The sequence below is a fragment of the Canis aureus genome, chromosome 36, assembly GCF_053574225.1.
Source record: "Canis aureus isolate CA01 chromosome 36, VMU_Caureus_v.1.0, whole genome shotgun sequence".
NCBI lineage: Eukaryota > Metazoa > Chordata > Mammalia > Carnivora > Canidae > Canis > Canis aureus.
In genome coordinates, this window is record NC_135646.1 from 30024576 (window position 1) to 30039284 (window position 14709).

A 14709-nucleotide genomic window follows, 5' to 3' on the forward strand; every position below is an offset into this window, starting at 1 on the left:
GATCGTCTGCCTTCTTCCTCACGGGTATGGCCTCTGCAGGCGGCCGCAGGCTTAGTCTTGCTAAAGTTCACTCCCGGGCCTGCCATTCTTCTGCCCAGAAGTTCTTAAAGGTGTCTTCCTACTTACGGAATTGAATAAAAATTTCCCCGCCCAGTTTCAAAGATTTGGCCCTAATTTGCTGGGTGCGTTCTACAATACTCAGTGTCACATTCTAGCTTGTGGGAGCTCTAGGCACTCTTGTTACCCTGTAGCTGACCTGGGCATCTTGATACGTTTTCTTATTAAGGCCCTTGAAGTCCCAAAGGGAAGCAGATAAGAAACAAATATTCAAACAAGTAATACTTAGTTGCAAACTCTGATAAGTGTCTTAAAGGGAAACTTCAAGTAGGAGAGAGATTTAGAAGGAAAGAGAGAGGGGTCAGGGAGGCTCTTCAAATAGGCTGATCTTTCAAGTTGTTAGTAGTACCCCGTGCCTTCTCCATCTCTACACTCGGCTGACCTAGCGTTTCGGTTCTTGCTACATAGTTGTTTCAAAAGACTCACTATTTCTCCGTTAAATTTTTCTGTGTTAGGAAACACAGACCCAAGGCCAAGAAGGCAGAGGCCAAGAAGGAAGCATGGAGTAGTGCAGGCCAGATGGCAGCAGTGGGGCCTGTGCTCGGTCCGCAGGAGCTGGCTCTGCAGCCCAGGCAGGCATTGCTGCCGTGGAATGGAGGCCCTGAGTTTCCATGACGACACATCTTTCTGGGAAAGTGAATTTTTGGATGAAATTTCTTGATTTTATTTTTTTTAAGATTTTATTTATTTATTCATGAGAGTACACAGAGAGGAGAGAGAGAGAGAGATCCTGGGTCTCCAGGATCACGCCCTGGGCTGAAGGCAGCCCTAAACTGCTGAGCCACCCAGGCTGCCCTTAAATGTCTAGTTTTAAACCAGTGCCAGCCGGACAGCACACATGGGTAGATCCAGCAGCACTCAGGTCGCTGGTTTTCTAGTGCAGCTTCTTCGTTCCTTGAGGACGGCTAGGAGGGTCTCAGGCCTCCGTGATTGTCTTGCATGTGACTTTTTTTCTTAATTTTTTTTTAATTTTTTATTTATTTATGATAGAGAGAGAGAGAGAGAGAGAGAGGCAGAGACACAGGCAGAGGGAGAAGCAGGCTCCATGCACCGGGAGCCCGATGTGGGACTCGATCCCGGGTCTCCAGGATCGCGCCCTGGGCCAAAGGCAGGCGCCAAACCGCTGCGCCACCCAGGGATCCCTCGCATGTGACTTTGTACCATATCTTCAGTTTTAACTTTTCTTTCAGACCCCAACCTCTCTCCTTGCTGCTGAATGTCTCCACTAATGCCGATACAGGCTCAAGAAACTGAAAATGGACTTCCCATCGCGTCGTACAAACCAACTAGTTTCCTTGCCAGGAGCCTTTCAGTGCCTGTGTTCTCGTAGCTATCCTAGCCTGAACTCTTGGAATCGTTGACAAAGTTCTTTTCTTTTCCATTGAGTTTTACCTTCATAATATCTCCTGATAAGTCATTCCTTTGATTCTATACCTGCTGTTCACCAGTTCATGCCTGAACTACTTGACCTTGGGCTTGATTTTCTGCTCTATTCACCTTCTTCGTTGCCTACTTCTGCTGTAATCTTCATTAAGCACTATTTTCATTATCTCAGACAGTTCCATGAAAAGTCATTTAGTTTTGTCAACTCGTGTGTGATGGATTGGATAACTCCTAAATGCTAATGTTCTCTTCTAAGACCGTTGTTTTTAACTTGAGCATGTATCCGGATCGCCTGGAGGATTTGCTAAGCACAGGTTTCTGGGCTCACTCCACAGTTCCTAGTTCAGTAGGTCTGGGGCCGGGCCAGGACCTTGCATTTCTAACACGTGCCCCTGGGATGTGGATGGTGCTGGTCCAGGACCCACACTTTGAGAACAGGTGTCCCAAGCAGATAAGTTGACCATCATCTGAAGGAAGGAAGTCTGATAAAGTGATTTAGTAAATGAGCAGTAGCTGGAATGTGCGTGTCCTCTTCCCCTCCACCAGGTGGCAGTTCTGGAGCCAACAGGAAGGAGAGAGAAGACCTTCAATTCAGAATTATTTGGGGACTCTGAATACTACGTTTTTGAGATGTAAAAGTTAACAGCAGATTTTAAATAATGGTTGAGTAGAAATTGGAACAAAGAAAATTAACATGATTATATAAAGTCTGGTAAGAAACTTCGTTGTACTTAGGTTTTTCTCAAGCTCCTGGGGGCAAATTGTAGTCTTCCCGTGTTCAGTTGCCCTGTTTTTTGAGGTCCCGTCTCCTTTATACCATGGCTGTCGGTTTATTTGGGAGGGAACTACCTTGAGCAAAATACGGTGGGGAAAGAATCTCCAACCCTTTTTGTTCCAAATTCATTTTTATCCTTTTCTGTTATAACTTTATGGAATCAACACGGCCATGTTCTGTGGGGGGAGGAAAGAAAAACCCTGAGCTCCCTAGCACTGCTGGAAGCTGGAGGGTGCTGGGCCCCAGTGTAGTCCATAGAATTTTAGCTTTTTTCCTCTGTTTTCTGTATATTGGGCTTAGAAAATACACTGTCTCTGTATGGACAGTTAGCATCTCCCAACACATATCTATTTTCTCGTTTAAAGGAAAAAAACTTAAAATAGGGTTATAGAGGGCAGCCCCCGTGGCGCAGCAGTTTAGCACCGCCTGCAGCCCAGAGCGTGATCCTGGAGACCTGGGATTGAGTCCCACATCGGGCTCCCTGCATGGAGCCTGCTTCTCCCTCTGCCTGTGCCTCTCTCTCTCTCTCTCTCTCTCTCTCTGTGCGTCTCTATGGATAAGTAAATAAAATTAAAAAAAAAATAGGGTTATAGAAGGTCAGCAAAGGGTGGGTTTGAGACGTTTGGGTGAGTTAAGTGGGCATTTTGACAGCGTGGCTTCTCCTTTGGGATGCTTGTGATGTTTAATGGACATCTTTGCAGTTGAAGATAATGCTTTTAAAATAAAATTCTCTCCTGTGATGACCTGAGGTCTGCCACTTGATGGGAAAATTAGAAGAACCTGTAGGACCTTATTTGGAATCCATATTCTCTATTGTCATTTTTGTTTATTTTTATTTTTACTGGAAAGGAAAGACGATTGTCAGTCTTAAGTTTTAAAAGTGTACAAAGCAGTTTTCTTATAGGAAAACTAAATATGTGTACGTGCACAAATTAGATTGTTATTTACTTCATTTCCAGTTTTTCCCTTATGTAAATAGTCATGAACATTTTTATGAATCAAACTTTGATCAAATCTCTGTGACATCCTTATACAAATGCTTTTGAAATTACTGGGTAAAAGAGTATGATCATTTTAAAGGTTGTGGAACTGTATACTTACAGATTGCCTGCTGGAAAGGCAGTCCTAATTATATATTTCACAGCACTATCTGAGGATGCTTGTTCATCTTTACCCACATTTTTTTAAATTAATAGACTTTATTTTTTAGAGCAGTTTTAGGTTTACCAAAATATTGAGCAGAAAATTGTCAAATGTGTGACGTGTCTCTACCGTTACAGTCACACAGACTGGTTTCACTACTTTAAACGTCCCACGTGTCCTGCCGGTGCTTCTCTCCCACTTCCAAGCCCCTGGTACCACTCATCATTTTACTGTCTCCACAGTTTTGCCATTTTCAGAGTGTCCTGTAGTTGGAATCATACCATTTATGTAATTTTCAGATTGGCATTTTTTGCTCAGCATTTAAGATTTCTGTATGTCTTTTTGTGGAATGATAGATGCTTTCTTTTCGTTGCTGAGCGGTATCCCAGTATGTGGGCACACCACCAGTTTGTTCATTCACCTGTTGCAGGACCTCTTGATTACTTCCACATTTGGCCTATTATAAATAAAGTTCCATAAAAATTCACGTGCATGGCTTTTTGTGTACATAAATTTTCAATTTACTTGGGTAAATACCAGGGAGTGCAGTTGCTGGATTATATGGTAAAATATGTTTAGTTTTGTAAGAAACTGTCAAATTGTCTTTCAAAGTGGCTGTACTATTTCGTGTTCTTACCACAATGAATGAGAATTAAGCCTTTAAGAAAACCTCTTCTTTTCTAATACCTTTAAGAAGAGGCTAAAATAAAAGGAAAGAAATTTGATATTTATACATTGAGACCTAACTGCCCACATTCCTGTGTTCATTGTATTCTACGTCTGTTTCAGGTTTAATTCATTCAGAAGGACTAATGTCATACTGCAACATTTGGTAAGTTTGGATTTTGTTTTGTTGGCATTATTAGGTTGTGACGTGTAATGTAAAGCATCATTATTAAGGAAGTAGAGGAATACTGGCAGATTTTGTGGGACCTTCATGCAACACGGTTCCCCATTTTAGAGTGACACAACTTGTAGGAGATGGTTTAAGGTTATGAATTAGAGCATGGACCTTTAAGTCAGAATGCTTGGGTTTCAGCAGTGAATCTACTACTTAATCTTGGGTAGATTACCTCATCTCTCTCAGCTTCCTTTTAGACATTGCAAAATGGGGGATAATAGCATCTATCTCAGAGTGCTTATTAATAATAAATAATTCAAAAATGTAGCACCAGTGCTTAGCATATAATCATTTTATACTTGCTAGCTACTGTTTGTACCTCTAATAGTACTCTTCCAAAGCTTAGATGCCCTTAGTACCCTTTCAGAGCTTAGATGTTTTTAGTTTACCATTTTGCAAGGAAGAAATAATTTTTATTCATTTTTGTATCTCTGTGCTATGGACTGAATCTCTATATCATCCCAAAATTCATATATTGAAGTCTAATCCCCAGTGTGATGCTGTTTGGAGGTGGGGCCTTTAAGGGACGATTAGGTCAGGAAGGTGCTATTCTTATGAATGGGATCAGTGTCCCTATGAGAGAGACTGCAGAGAGCTTTCTTATCTCTTTTGCCTTGTGAGGGAGGACACAGCAAGAAGACAGCCTTCTGTGAACCAGGAAAAAGGGACTTAACGAGACACTGAATTTGCCTGTGCCTTGATCTTGGACTCTAGAGTTGTGAGAAGTGTTGTATAAGCCACCTGGTCTGTGATATTTTTGTTAGAGCAGCCCAAATGGATTAAAATACTCTTGTATAGCTTGACAAGTACCTTGCACATAAAAATAAGTCACTCTGATATAGCACTTCCTGTATGCCAGGTGCTCTTGCAACTACTTGATACGTATTAGCTCAGTTGATTCTTCTTATGGTCCTACAGAGTAATACTACAGATCTTTTATCTGTAATTCTGAAACCTCAAAACCATAAGTTTGTGATTAGTTTGTGATAAGTGCATTTTGTGACAAAACTCTGACCTGAGGGACACTTGGGTGGCTCAGTGGTTGAGTGTCTGCCTTTAGCTCAGGTGATGATCCTAGAGTCCTGGGATCTAGTCCCATATCGGGCTCCCTGCATGGAGCCTGCTTCTCCCTCTGCCTGTGTCTCTCCCTCTTTCTCTGTGTCTCTCATGAATAAATGAATAAAATCTTTAAAAAAAAAATCTGACCTGAATGTACTTGAAGCTCATTTTTCTTTAACCTAACAAGTACAAATATTCATAGTTTGGTGCAGAAGTATTAAAGCATTTTATTGCAATGTACTGATCAGATTCCACTTGGGATGTTTTTTATAGTACTCATATGTATTGTGTTACCTTTCTAAAATCTAGAAAATTTTCTGCTTTTCAAAACACATCTGGACCCAAGGGATTTTGGTTAAGGGATTATGGCCTTATCCCTATTTAATGGGCCAGAAATTGAGGGACAGAGAGACTATGTAATATGCTGGTAAATAGGAGGTGGCATTTGAATGCAGTCTGGCTCCACAGACTTTGCTATTGCACTGTACAGCCCAAGGCAGAGTGGGCATTAAGTAACTATTGCAGAATGTGTCTCAGTTAAGCCTAAGTAGAGATGGGCAAATGAAGACTGGAGTATGCCCTCCTACCCTTAATTATTTTAGTCAGCCATATACACGGGAGTTGAGGAGTTAAAACTTAAAACAGTGTTGCTGATTCATATTTACACATATCTCCACAGGAAGAACAGAAAGACACGACTTAAGGCATAAACCACATTGAGGGAAGGAAGGTAAACTGAACTTTCATCACTGTCTGAGGGCTGAATGGTTTTCGCTCCCAGTGTTGGCTTTTAGATGTGCTTCAGAGATAGGCTGTATCCCAAGCAGGCCTTCTGTGACCCTCTAAGAAAGCCAGTAGGACAAGAGCCCTTATTATTTCATTATGAAGGGATGGAAACATGCCATTATAGCAGAACGGTCGGCAGAGTTATAAGAGGTGTACAGGATTGATTTGTGATAATAGTATGACATTCCTAGTAACTCTTCAAAGATTCTAGTTGGAGACCTGAACCTGGAAAGGAGGGCAAAGTTCTGCATTTCTGCAGATAGGGTTTATCAACCTAATGCAAACTAGGGGAACCTATTAATTAGGTCTCATTTGCATCCTTTGGCTGATGTGGATGTATTTTTGCAAAACTATTCAAAGATTTTTTCTTTCTTCCTCCATAATGTTCTATTTTATTTTATTTTTTTCATAATGTTCTATTTTAAACTCTTACACAGCAGTTTATGTGCAGAAGCTCATTTCTTCCATATAATTTTGACCTGGATATGGAGAAAACTGTGGTTTTCTTTCTGAAAGTAGTTCTTTTCTCTATGAAGGTATACCGGTTGGACTGCATGAAATGATGCAACACATTTCATTTTCATGACAGCAACCAGGTCCTATTCTATTTAGATGATCTAGAATCCATGTCAAACAATTTATAGTCTGTGCTTCTTGAACAGATGTACATTATTGCTTGCCTTTGTATGAAAGAACTCAGTACTTTGAGATACTGTTATGAAAAAGACCATTCCTGACCTCAAGAAATTAATAATCTAATAAAAAGAGACAGAAATATTTACTAACAAAGTGGGATAAAAAGGCCAAATAAATTAGAGGTGTGAACAAAGGTGGAATAGGTTGATGTTGACTTTATAACCAATGAAAGCTTACTGGAGGAAAGTCATTTAATCTGGGCTTTGAAGAACAATTATGGTTTCAACACATAGAGATGGGAGTAAGTGAAAGTTCATATAATAACGCTGCGGTGATTCTGTTGTCTCTGTTTTACAATGCAGACTCTGAGGCTCTGAGAATAACTTGCCTTGAATAATTGGATGTACAGTATTGAGTGGCTAAACTAATGTTTGGGTCTGTAAAGTCTCAACTATTTAGTCTCAAACTAATGTTTGAGACTCTAAAATCTGTTTTCTGTTGCACAATATGCTTGTTCTAAGTGGCAAGAATGGGTTACAGGAGAATGGAGGTTACATTCAGGGCTCTGAGTATCCATTATAAGGAGTGCTGAGCAGTGGTGGGCCCCATGTACCTGGGATCGGGGGTGGGGAGACTTGAAGGCCATGCCAAATAACTTGGATGTCTTTAAAGTTAATAGGGAATCATTGGCCATTTTTTAAAAAGATTTTATTTATTCATTCATGAGAGACACAGAGAGAGGTAGAGACACAGGCAGAGGGTGAAGCAGGCTCCATGCAGGGAGCCCGATATGGGACTCAATCCTGGGACCCCAGGGTCATGGCCTGAGCCGAAGGCAGATGCTCAACCTCTGAGCCACCCGTGCATCCCTCCCACAATGTTTTTGAAGGCTGTAACGTGTTTTCCAAAATGTAGCCTGCAAAATACAAGTCCCAAGAGGCAAATATTCCATGAAAAAGTTTTTTAATCAAGCGAGAAAACTGCTCATTGTATTTTAAAAGTTTACGTTTAATATTTGCATGGTATATACTAAAATGTATTATGGGAATGAAACTTATTTACATTGGCTTAAGTTTTTTCCCAAACTACTTTGAGTCCACATAGTAGCAGTAATCATCCTTTTGCACACCTTGGGAAATGTTGCTACTATGGATTTTGCCAGAATAGTTCCATGTTCCAGTAGAGTAGATATTCTAAAGTTGTAAATGTCTTAGGGGTTTTATTTTGGGAGACTTCATGTATTCAGTTCAGCACAGAGCTGTGTGTTGATGGTGTTCATACATTTTAGCCAGTTTCCTTCACATTTCTCTTTTGAACAGATGTAAATAATGGGTCACGTAGGCCTTACAGGAGTGGAAAAAGTTCTGTGGAGTGGTTTTAAGTGGGCGAGATGATATGTCATCTGAAGAAGATGATTGGCCGAGTCAGTTCAGGGGGTATAATGGTTAGAGCTTTCGTTCTAGAATGAGATAAACCTGGATTTGAATCTTGGTCCTGCCCCAGAGCTGTGTGACTCTAGGCAAATGTTCTAACTTCTCTGGGCCTCAGCTTCCTTACCTGTGGAAAGGAGTTCTTAGTATATAACTCATTAGGGGAGTTTTGAGGATTAAGTGAAGAGTTTAGTCAAGTATTTAGTGTAGTCTCCACAGAAAACTTTTAAATAGCAAAAGATAACCGTAAGGAACAGCTTTTGCTGATTGCCTAAGAAAATATTTGAAAATAAAAGTAAATGTGAACCTGTTGTCTTTTCTAGATATATCATAAAGGTTTAAGAACATTTAAAAGGTTTAAATCACTTTTCCTCCTTTATAATGGCTCTGACTGGAAACATTTTTCTTTCTCTTCTCTGTTCCTCTTTATCTCTTTTGTCTCCCCCTTTCCCCTCCCAACTTTGGGTTATATGAGAATTTCATTTCTGATTCTAGCCTCTATAATGTTTTCTATAATGATAAATTTTTCTTCATAGAAACCTTTTCTAGGACTTAGGTAAAAATTTTTGACATTTTTGGAAAAGGGATTTAATTTTTTATGTACATAAATTATGCTAATAGTGGAAACTTCATCTTTTTTTCTTTCACCCTTTTGCTTGAATAATTTTGATTAATGACTAATAGTTGTTTTCAGGTTTTGAGAAGGCTATGAATTTTTCAGGTAGGAAAAAAAAAACTATCCATTCATTTACATCATTCCAGTGGCATTAACAAGAGATTCTATAATATTCTTTGCTCAAAATCTGATCCTCTGTAAATGTCCTATAAAAACTCTTGCCTTAAAAATGTTCCCGCATCATTGTAAGAGCAAAAATCGAAAATTACTCGAGTCATGGTTATCAATAGGGGACTGATGAAGTTGATATGTAAGAATGCACAGCTGTTAAAAGCAAGTAGGTACCATGGATGCACAATCAGCAAAATCCTAGGAAATTTTATAGGTTAAGTGGCCTGTTGTTTTCAGAAATTGTAATGAAAAGAAAGGGATAAGGGGAGAACTTTGTGGATTAAAAGACTTGGAAAATAGGGGTACCTGGACAGCTCAGTTGGTTAAATGTCTGACTCTTGATTTTGTTTCAGGCCATGATATCAGGGTTGTGAGATCAAGCCCTGCATTTGGCTCAGTGTTGGGCATGGAGCCTGCTTAAGATTCTTTCTCCCCAGCTTCTTCTGCGCACCCCCCCACCCCGCCCATCTCCTCTTAAAAAAAAAAAAAGACTTGAAAAATCTATTCATTAAAAAAAACAACAACAGTGTGTTTCTGCATGTACTCTTTCTGTTTACTATAAAAACCAGGATAGTTATATTTTTATAGAGATGGAGAGGCTGTGATGGAGGGCCAAGGGCTTTTGGGGCTGGCTGGACAACGCTGGGTTTGGGATTTGATTTTTACCCCGATTACAAGCTAATAGTTAGCCTTTTACTATTTCATGGGTGCTGGTGGAAGATATGAGACTCTTGAGTTAGAGATGAAGGATTCTGTTATTAGTGGCATACTGAGCAGCCTTGAGCATCACGTTTGTATTGGTTTCCCTGGCTCCCCATGTTCCACAGGGGTGACATGGGAGGCCCAGATGAATGCTTGCATATGTGGTGGGTTGCATTACACGACAGCAGTGTTGACTGCGGGGCGTCTGCTGGCTTGTAGCAACCCTGAAAATGACCCAGGCAAAGAGAGGGGTGAGGCTCATGGCGTAGACAGCATGAAGGTGCCAGGAGTCCGCAGGGCCCATGCAGATAGCTTCTTCTAACAGCCAAGTTGGAATAGGGTCATTGCAGACATAAATCACTAAAACGAGGTCATACTCGACTAGGGATTACTGAACCAACCCTATATGACTGTTGTCCTTGTATAAAGGGAAAATTTGGAGACAGGTATACCGGGAGAATGCCACATGAAGAGTGGAACTGGGCCGCTAGAAGCCAAGGAACACCCTGAAGCTACACCGGCCTGGAACAGATCCTTCCCCTATAGCTACCTTTAAAGCAAGTGTGGTCCTGCTGATACCTCGATCTCAGGCTTCTGGCCTCCAGACCTGTGAGACAATAGGCTTCTGTTGTTGAAGCTACTTAGTTTGTGGTACTTTGTTACAAAGTCCTAGCAAATGAATATAATTTCGATGGTACTTTCGTCAAAATTAAGAACATTGATATATTACTATTCATTTTAAACCTTATCTGGATTTTTCCATTAACTTTCTGTTCCGGGATCCAATCCAGGATATTATATTGCATCTCCTTGTCATGTCTCCTTAGTCTCTTCTGGTCTATGATAGTTTGAGTCTTATTTTTTATGATCTTGAAAATTTGGGGAGTATTGGCCAGGTAGCCTATAGCGTATCCTCTAATCTGGGGGGTGTCGGGTGTTTTTGTTTTGTTTTTAATAATTAAAATGCAGTTAAAATTATTTTTAGAGAGAATAATGCAAAGGAAAAGCCCCCTTCTCATCATGCTGTAACAGAGAATATCTGTGGGTTTTGACAAATGCACCAGTGATGCATGGCAGTCACACAACATAGCTGGTGATGCTGACCTTTATCACTTGGTTAAAGTTGTGTTTGTTGAGTTTCTCCTCTCTAAAGTTATCATTTTCTCCTTTTCACATTCTATTCTTTGGAAGCAAGTTCTGTCCCTATTCTGTAGGGTAGATCATTCTGCATTTATTCAGTTATTTATATCAGAGTGGACTCACTTATTTTATACTTTGGGTTATACTCTGATGTTACGTTATGTTGTTACTCAGACTCTACTAGCTTTGCCCATTAGGAATTCCTTTATTTTGGCTCTTCTGTCCACAGGTTTCTGTATAAAAGTAAATTTTTAATTCACTTAGGTAAATACATAGGGATGCAACAGCTGGGTTGGATGGTAAGTCTATGTTTAACTTTATAAAAATTTGCCAAATTGTCTCCCAAAGTGGTCATATCATTTTACATTCTCACCAACAAATAATGAGAATCTGTTGTTCTGTTTTTTTGGCAGCATGTTATTATCTGTTTTTGGATTTTAGCCATTTTAATGTGTGTAGTGATATCTCATTGTGGGTTTTTTTTTAAGATTTATTTATTTATTCATGAGAGAGAGAGAGAGGCAGAGACACAGGCAGAGGGAGAAGCAGGCCCCATGCAGGGAGCCCGACGTGGGACACGATCCCGGGACTCCAGGATCAGGCCCTGGGCCGAAGGCAGATGCTCCACTGCTGAGCCACCCAGGCGTCCCTCTCATTGTGGTTTTAGTTTGCATTTTGGTGTAATGATCTTCTGATGATTTTGACCATTTCCTGTGTTTATCATCCCTCTATCTTTGGTGAAGATACTCAAATTTTTTTTGCCCAGTTTAATATTGGATTCTTTTTCTTACTGAGGATTTTGTTGTTATTGTTTGTTTTGAGAGAGAGAGAGTGTGGGTAGGTTGTGGGGAGGGGCAGAGGGAGAGGAAGAGAGAGAATCTTAAGCAGTCTTCATGCTCAGCATGGAGCCCAGCAAGGGGCTCAATCTCTTGATCCTGAGATCATGGGATACATAGGGATGCAACAGCTTGGTTGGGTGGTAAGTCTATGTTAGGTATGTCAGGTACGTCTACCTGAGCCACCTGGGTGCCCTTTTCTTACTGAGTTTTAAGAGTTGTTTTATATTCTTGATGTGAGTCCTTTATCAGATAATATGCAAGTATTTTCTTCCAATTTCTGGCCTTTCATTTTCTTAATAGTCTCTTTTGCAGAATAGAAATTTTTAATGTTTATCAATGTTTTTCTTTTAAGGATCATGGTTTTGGTATTGTATCTCATTAAACCTTAATGTTTAGAAAGCACTGTGAACCAGAGTTTAAGGGATGTGACTCTCAGAAGTGTTCTCGTCCCTCCCCCAGGGATAGGCTGCTTTTTTCCTCCTTTTCCTTTCCCCTCCTGTCTTTTCCCCAGTTGTGGTTGGTTAACAATGAAATCCTTGGCTTTGAGATTAAGGCTTTAATTATGTAGGCCTCTATTTCCTTCCCCCACTGTAGTGAGGCTCCACCAGAACCCTGGGCTGCAGGCTTTGAAGTCCTTCCTCACTCCTCTGTAGATTTAGCCTTTTGTTTTGTATGGAAGATGAGAGGAAAGGATTTAGTGTACTTGCTGTTTCCCTACTCCAGCCAGCACCACACAGGGGAGCTTTCTCCAGTCTTCCCTGGGAGAGCCTGGTTGGGTTCCAGGAGGAAAAGCTAGCCAGAATCCCTGCATGACTGTAACCCCCCATGAGCTTCATACTATTTGATTTGCCCACATTTGGCCTCTAGCAAGTCATCAAAAATTCTAATTAATCTTCCTGAAAGCTTTTGCCTGAAATAAGCAAATATTCTGGTCCTGTGTCTCATTGAACGCACCTGTTATTCTCCAGATTTTATTGCAGCCATGTGACCTCTGTTATCTGAGCTTATCAGAAGCCATTACTTTGCAATCTGCTCATCCTTCTTTCTTGTTACAAGGTCAGGATGAGCATCTTTTCAGCTCTCAACATTCTGAGCTGAAACCAAATACTAAAGTTTTGAAGGATTGCCTCTGGTATTGGGTGCTAATTTATGTATTTTATATAATTTATATAATCTGTTCAGTGAAAATCATCATGAAATTGTTTTGTAGGTGCTGGTAAACCTGACTTGGTTCAGACAGAAATTTAGTATGGGGAGAAATTTTAATAATACTTAACATGTTTGTATGATATTAAAATTTATGTTTGTATTTTAAAATTTAGAATGATGTGGGGATCTAAAAGTGTGGCTTTTTTTAGTCTATCATCTGTCTTTTCATTTGAGTAAGGGTTAATCCAGGAAGTAGAACCACTGTGGGTATTGAAGAGGAGCAGTTGTCTGGTCCTTTGAACACAGCTAGATAAATATCAAATTGTTCTGAGTGCCCAGAAGTTGATCTGAAGACTGAAGAACAAACTGCACAACTAGAGGGAGAAAAGAGGCCATGTAGGAGATGTGGATACTAATTTGGAGGAATAAAGAATCACGAATGCTTCAGAGAGGAGGGAGCCCTGATCCGAGAGAAAGGAAAGAGAGACAAAGGGCAAACGCAACTGTGCACACAGAGTGCAGGGCAATGCACAAGAAGAGCACTTCCCCAAAACAAGACGGGCTGATAATCGCAAGTTTTTACAAGCAGCAGAGCTCAAAGTCTGAAATTTTAGAAGACCCTGCCAGTACTGGGGTGGAGCCTGGCAGGTATAGAGGTGCTTTGTAGAGAAGAAGGGCAGGAGCCTGGAAGTCGACAGCGTGGTCTGAGGATCCCCTGGGTTGCACTGGGAGAGGCAGTTCCCCTTCTTGGAGTGTATTTGGGGACATGGCACTGCCTCTTCAGGAACAAAAGAGCCAGTGGGTGCCATTCAGTTACCCTATTCATTAGCATAGGAGTAGAGGCAGCTGCTGAGGGCAGCTAACCTAGATGCTAGCCTTTTGCTGTGCTTTACCATAAACTCCAAGCCCCTATGCATTTGTGCAACTGCCCTTCTGGGACAAACTGGCACCAGCCACAGCCTGGTGAGACCTTCCCCCGGAGGATCAGTGCAGTTTGGTGCCATGTGTCCCTAAAATGTGGAGTTTTGAAACCCAGCCAGTGTGCTTGAAATAAAACACAGAAGCACTAAGCCACCGGGTGGGCAGACAACTCAGACAGAGACAGGATGAAGTCAGGGATCTGAGAGAAGCCTGGGACAAATGAGAGATTGTTTTTTCTTTTGTGAGGGCTTGCTGAGCAGTGGCAGGCAGAAACTCTGCTCTCTGGGGACAAGAGAGCTGGCTGATATTATTTTTACCCCCACCCATCAGCACAGACGGTCTTCTGTGAGCAGCACAATGCCCACAGTTGGGCTTGAGCCACATACACCAAGCCTCGCCTCCCTGTACAGTGTTATTGTTTTTTCCTAGGGCAAATGTGCCTGAAAGTCAGAGCAGCAGCAAGCCCCTTCCCTGGAAGACCAGCACAACCTCCCCCTCTCCTCCACTGACCATAGGGTGCTGCAAAGCTTCAGCTCTAGGGGAAATAGGATCCCACCTCTTTTTAACAAGCTGACCAAAACACACTGAGTTAAAACTTGCCACACAGTGGACAAGTCCAGATATTTCCCACTGCAGGTAGGGAGAAACTCTGCAGGGGACTGACCTGAGGGAAAGAGCAGTGAAAACACAACAGCAGATTGCAGACAGGATACACCAGAAATCCTTCCTGAAATGTCAGGCCCTGGGCAGTCTATGCCCTCTTCTTAATAAAGCCATTACTCTCAGGAGCAGGAAACAGAGCAGGCTTTCCTGACACAGATACCTAGGCAAAATGCCAAGATGGAGGAATTCATCCCAAAAGAAAGAACAAGAAGAGGTCATGGCCAGGGATCCAATCAAAACATATATAAGTAATATGCCTGAACCAGAATTTAAAACAA

General features: G+C 41.2%; 1 protein-coding gene across 3 annotated transcripts in view; it reads left to right on the forward strand.

Moving 5' to 3' along the window:
* HIBCH (3-hydroxyisobutyryl-CoA hydrolase) overlaps nucleotides 1-14709 on the forward strand; it is a 96221-nt gene that overhangs the window by 1066 nt on the left and 80446 nt on the right. The window contains exons 2-3 of one of the 3 annotated variants that reach the window (XM_077885140.1): nucleotides 4208-4250; nucleotides 6058-6108. Coding sequence is in view for 1 of the 3 variants with exons in the window: in XM_077885137.1 (XP_077741263.1) it covers nucleotides 4208-4250 (43 nt within the window). In the remaining 2 variants the exon portion in view is untranslated. Of the gene's footprint in view, nucleotides 1-2071; nucleotides 2213-4207; nucleotides 4251-6057; nucleotides 6109-14709 lie in introns of those variants that run through there. The other 2 variants (XM_077885139.1, XM_077885137.1) reach the window with 2 other exon arrangements.